At 34.9% G+C, this 6,368-nt stretch overlaps 1 protein-coding gene across 1 annotated transcript; it reads right to left on the bottom strand.

Moving 5' to 3' along the window:
* Positions 1 to 835: 835 nt before the first annotated feature.
* LOC149151377 (putative proline transporter 2) lies at positions 836 to 2,926 on the bottom strand. The gene is made up of 6 exons (XM_089440220.1): positions 2,695 to 2,926; positions 2,468 to 2,562; positions 2,153 to 2,345; positions 1,882 to 2,012; positions 1,397 to 1,612; positions 836 to 1,281 (listed from the first exon to the last, which is right to left on the bottom strand). Exons 1-6 carry the CDS (start codon positions 2,840 to 2,842, stop codon positions 901 to 903), a joined length of 1,164 nt encoding a protein of 387 aa, XP_089296346.1. The 5' UTR covers positions 2,843 to 2,926; the 3' UTR covers positions 836 to 900.
* Between the last annotated feature and the right edge of the window lie 3,442 nt (positions 2,927 to 6,368).

The raw sequence follows: 6,368 nt of genomic DNA, 5'->3' as shown, positions 1-6,368 counted from the left end.
AAGCATAAACAGCAGCCCAATCATTAGAAACTGATATTGAAGTTATCAAATCAGCCAGTGAGATTCTTGAAAAAATGTTCTCCAGTATATCATTTGGAAGCTCTTGAATGACAGGGCAATCGCTTGCGCAAAGGGGCCTGGAATCTTGATCTTGTGTGCCTCTGGAAACCCTTTTGCGTTTTGGAGATGTGTAGTAATAACACTTAAATTCTTCAATAAGAACAGGCATTGGAATGTTTTGAGCAAAGCGGACCACCGCTTCTCTCCATTCACGGGTGTGGATAGCTTTGCAATTACCTGCAAATTTTTGTACATTATGGGGATGGCCCAGACCTTGTAAGGATTCTCATTTTCCACTCTGACTTGTCTTCTAGAGCCTTCAACTCTTGTGAAATCTACAAAACCAATACGAATGGCTCGCTGGGGAGCTTCATCATTAACCGTTCAGTTTTGAATCAAGGGTCACACTTCATTCAATCGTCTAACACCACAAATCCACGGTCAACAATAGGACACGACCACGGGTGGGGCAATTCATTTCAAAGGGAAACTCATTACGCCGTAAAAATAAATAGCTGTAGCTTGATCTTATATTTAAAAAAATAATAATAAGGTATAGTTAATGGAAAGCACATTTTCTACTTAAATTTTGAAGGGACATAAACGTGGTTTTTTTTTTTATTTAAATCAATTTAATTTTGGGTTATTTTTAAAATATTTAATTTATTAAAAAATTTAAAAACCAGGCAACGATGGACAACCTTTAGTGGCCAGAGCTATCCTTGATCCAAAGTAGATTGTTACCAGCAATTAGTTGAATACCTCTAGTGAGATTTGGAATTGAATGAATATCCTGCACTAATGAATATAGCAGGTACGGTTATATAGTTACACGTATGATCAGAGATCAGCGAAGACATGGTATGCTCTGGAGTCAATAACCATGAAGCGGAACGCTGCCACAGTGGCTATCACGGATAAGAAGGCAAAAAACCATACGTTCGCCCAATGCCATGTCTTCCCTAATGAACTCAAATCCTTTCCCTTCACTTTAATATACATATGGTTCGCCAACACAAATGTTAATGGTATCACGCTCACTGCGCCAGTAATATTCATAAAATCACCCACAAATGGAAGGAGAGCCCCAAGAAGTGTGGTCACTGTTAGATATGTCCCTCGAGCCACCACCCTCACTATCCAATTGCCCACAGAATACGCACTTTCGTTGCTCCTTCCGAACTTTGTATCCAGAAACTCGTACATGGGGCTTCCAAATATCTACATTAACCATTCCATCAGTACGAATCATGTTAAAATGCATTTGGAATTGACAAAATATTGTGTACAGAGTCAAAGTTAAAGGGTGAAGAAGCCTTGTTTCTTGAGTACGTACATGTAGTGATATGACAGTTTGGAAGAAAGCAGCAGCATTTGCCAGAATTTTGATCCACTTGGGCCCATGTACATTATTGAGAAGATATGAGGAAGTTGATGAACCATAAGCCCAGTATCCTATAAAGGTCACAGCATAGAATGGCACAATCCCCGCTGTGAATTGCAGTGACAGGGCTTTCTGCATGTTCTTTACAGAAGGATGCTTTATTGTAGCCTGCAAAAAAAAATCAGAGAAAAGTTTATAGAGTGGTAATTAATTTTATCATGAACAAAACCTTATTAATATTTATACCTAATTACTTTATTTTAAAAACTTACTGCATTCGAAGAGTTAAATCTGCTTACAGAAATAATGGGAGCTCATTTTGATTTATAAAATAAGTATGGGAAAAAGATATGATGATATTAATTCAAAGGGCGAAAAAAAATAGGTTTTTAACGACAAAATCGATAGCAATAAATTAAACGAAACTTTTGCTATACCTGTATTTCTGGAAGCATGCCTGAATTAAATGCAAAAATGAGATTTGCTGCAGCACCAATTGTTCCAAACATTCTTCTTTTACTTGAACCTGAACTTGAAATCTCATAATCTCTAGCTGGGCTATTGAGACCTACATATCCAAAGTAAGCAGAAAATTAAGATTTTGCTCCAAGCGATTGTTTTAATACCCAACTTGACAAGGACCATGAACCAGAAGATATGTAAGCATCACAAGTAAGATGTATCCTGGTTAAAAGAAAAGAGAGATACCATCGCGTATAGACAATCCAATGGCAGAAATGATATAGATGCAACTTAAGAATGTTGAAACACCGAGCCACAACCTCAGAGCCGATAAGTGAGGAATGCCAAATGCAAAAATGCTACAAATGATTCCTGTAAATGCGATGCAGTATGGTGGCTTCAGCGTGGCAGCATCATTGTTGTGTAAAGTATATATTGCCTGGACAACCGTGAATCAGAAGAGATGAAAAAAAGATAATTAATAAGGAATTGCTGCATGTCAAAGTAGGGGAGCATGGCTTGGGGATAGGGAGGTAGTTAAGTATAAGAGTAGGGAGCTACCTTTAGTGCTTGCCCAGCCAGAATGATAAATCCAGTGGTGATCATGAATAGATTGATATATTGTAACGTCCATGTCAGGTAATACATTTTCCTACCTGAGAAAAAGCACAATCACAATCAATGTGTATGCAACAAGGGATTATGCGCAAGTATGAAGATGTTGATATGATGAAAGTAACAAGAAAGTATTATATTGAATGGGATGGGTGAGCGTAAAAGAAATTTACCATAAATGTGACCAGCTAGGTCTCTGTATCGACTATGTCGGATGCCTCCAGTTTCGTGGAGACGCGCTAGGAGGCTGTTTGCATAGAGTGATATGAGGGCTGCTGCTATCAATCCCAAGGTGCCTCCTACCCATCCCAAGGGAACCATGACGATCTCTGAATAGCCCAATGCATACGCACTGTTGAGTGATGTTATCAGAACGAAGCCGACTTGGTACCATGGATCTGCAACAATCTCAATATTATTATTTATTTTAATAATAATTAATGTATCAATGTTGATAGAGACATATACAGTGTACACTGTAAAATTGAACGATATGACTTGTCGTGACTTGCGACTTGAGGTGTTTCAATCTCGCAGGCTTCAAGGTCTGTGTTAGGCTCATGTTGAGAATCGATATAAAGACTCTGCTCCTTCGTGTCCATGCCGTACCTCTGCCAAATTTTCTCCTCCAAAAGAATAGCCACGGAAATCGTCTGTCCGTATGTGTATCAGCTGGGGGCCTGGGGATGTCTCTGCCTTGAAGATTGACGGAATATGTGAATTGGAATGCCAATTCAAGTCGAGGGGGTTCTGGTGGCATGGTCGCTCGCCATTGTATTAATAATATGTGTACGCGTACATTCACATGCATTTTACACGCATGACTCTGCCTACTACGCGGCGATGTTGAATATGAAATGGGATGCGCAATGTCGTATAAAACACATTTATATTGTGCAGTGTGCAGACTACAGTTCTTCGCCATCAATTAGTTAGGCTCCACCTGGTACTTGACGTATGCTGGGTAAGTCAAAGTCAAAATATCATTAATAATGTCGTATAAAACACATTCATATTGTGCAATGCAGAGTACAGTTCTTCGCAATCAATTAGTGGCAGCGGCTAACTAGCCTGCCATAAGGCATTAAATGCCCGGGGAGATGCAGGCTGGATAGCCCGCGGCTAACACGTGAATTCGGAAATTAGATATTAAATAAAAAAATGCGAATTTGCGCCGTGAAATTAGATATTAAATAAAAAATGCGAATTCAAATTCGCATGTTAGCAGGCTATCCAGCCTGCATCTTCCTGGGAATTTAATGCCCTATGGGGCTGGTTAGCCGCTGCCTCAATTAGTTAGGATCGAGCTGGTACTTGTCGTATGCATATCATTAATATTGTCTGCTCTACTTAAACCATGTACAGAACCATTAATATTGTTAAAGCATAGTGTTCTTTGCAATATACCTAACAATAAGAGACTAATTTTCAACCATTTAATTTACGTAACAATCAAAGTCCAAAAGGTATTTCGTGTTTGTTAAAGTAAACCCGTCGGTCCACGGGCAACGTGACGAAGCATTTCATTCATTTTTTTGCATCAGATAGTAGAGGGCTAGAATTGTTTTACTTTCTCACTGGTTCATGTATCGCCGATATTTTATCTATACCAGATAAACTCGATGCAGTCCAAAGAATATATTTTGTGAATTAGAAAATAAGCTTTTTTCAAAACTATATATTTTCGATCGTATAATCAATGTGATCACCGAAGTAAGCTGTAAATTGTGAATTTCAAATAGGGATGTTCATCCCACCCAAGTTATAGTTTTATATATAATCCTATATATAATAGAAAATCTAAAATAAATATATTTTTATATCTGAATAAATCTAAAATAAATATATTTTTATATCTAAATATATTATTCTAAAAATTTATTTTCTAATTAAATTATAAGATTAGAAAATTAATTAATATATGATTTTTTTATTTATTTTTTTATAATTATATTATTATTAAATCAAATTAATATTGAGTAATAAAAATGTTATTAAAAGTTATTTTTAAATTTATATATATATATTTATATTTATATATATACTAAAGAAATAAGCATGTCAATAAATAAGCATGTCAATAGTTGATGGGTCCTAATGTAATCAATGAAAAAGTTATAGCATAAATATTAAGAGTGTAATTTTATTGATATTAGTTGTATATTTTTATTTTTACACATGCTAAATTGTTAATAGGAAATGTTCAAGTTGCATTTGGCCAGCAGAAATTTGGAAATTAATGTTTTTTGCACCACATTAGGGATTTGGTATTTGCAAGAATGTAGTTATATACTATCCCCTCACACCATTAACAAGAATAGCTAAGTTTAACTAATCCTAAAAGGGGCATAGAAGTCAAATTAGAGGTGCTTACAAAAGCATTCAGTTCTAGTGTGTATGAGAGTTTATAATTACAAATACATAGAAAGAAAGTGAAGAATAAATGGTATTAGTGAGTTATGTCACAAGAAAAATAGGATTATATATGAAAAATAAGAGTATATATAAATATATATATATATATTATTTAAGTAAGAAACATTGGTCTTGGCCCAAGACTAAATTTTTCAAAAATTAAGTGACAGGTGTAAATAATTATGTAAAGTTATAAATAAAAATATATATATTTTTAGAAATATTATTGGAATTAGCACGAGTAGTCAAGTTGTTGTATTGTGAACTAATTTTTTAAATGGTTGGAATCTTAATTAGTTGACAAGGGTGGTAGTTATCACAGTTATAACCTCTCATGATTCCCTAAGATTCCAAGATGAATGAATGACCATTTAGCGTAACTAAAGAAAAATGTTATGTTGGGAGGGAATAAGAAGATAGTTGAAGAGAAATACAATGTGGAATGCTGAGTCAAAGATAATCCTATAAAAATCCTAGGTACAAAAAAGAAAGAACAAACATTGAAAATTAGGGCATTGCTAGAGTCATTGAAAATCAGGGCATTGCTAGAGTCTTTATGGGGAGGAGTAAAAATACCAACAAGAGAAGACAAACTACTAATAGTAGAGAAGCATGAGGCTCGGGGGGATTGTTGTAGCTACAATTCATTGGTGGGGACGAATGTGTTGGTTCCTACTATATTTCCAAGTGTTAAAATAAGTAAAATCATTATTATAGTCAATCTATTAATAGGAACATTTGATTTAGAAGTATGCATTTACTAGTAATATTTAGCATGTGGTTGTTTGCATGAAGAATGGCATGTGGTTGTTTGCATCAAGAATGAACAATGAACAGAGTACAATTTAGTGAATACAGAAAGAAAAACAAATAGCTCGCCATGACTAATTCTTAGAAATGCATGTAACTTTTGACAGTAAGTGTGTGTGTATGGAGAATAGGGCATATATAGGTATGAATATTTTCTATATAAGAGGATGGAAATTCCTAAATGAACATTCTATGTCACTAAATTATAAATATGATAGGTTGTTTTGAAAAATATTGTTGCTTTGCTTAATATCATGAATAGTGAAAAGAAAAAAATTAGAAACTTTATAGATAAATTTATTACAAGATTCCATATCGTGAAATAGAAAGATTTAAATAGGCTTGGCATGCTTGTAAGCTAGTATGGAGGGATAACCACTATATTAGCTTCCAAGCACATGCAGTACCACTTGGTTAAATGAAACACTACTAGTAGGTAGTCATAGAACCTATTTGCATAGGTACCATATATCTACCCTTTCCGCACAAAGTCTACCAAGAATATTTCATAGCTAGACTTCAGCTCAGTATTTAAGGGAGGAATTATTGATGGAAATTGAGACATTCTAGGATTAATTGAGCACATGTTGTTAAAATAAAGATGTTCAAGAAAAAATTAAAA

The sequence above is a fragment of the Pinus tabuliformis genome, chromosome 9 (assembly GCF_031772625.1).
Source record: "Pinus tabuliformis cultivar Carrire ecotype Pingquan chromosome 9, CPIR1, whole genome shotgun sequence".
Lineage (NCBI taxonomy): Eukaryota > Viridiplantae > Streptophyta > Pinopsida > Pinales > Pinaceae > Pinus > Pinus tabuliformis.
The sequence above is the reverse complement of the archived record's forward strand: the minus strand, read 5'-3'. Positions and strand labels throughout refer to the sequence as shown.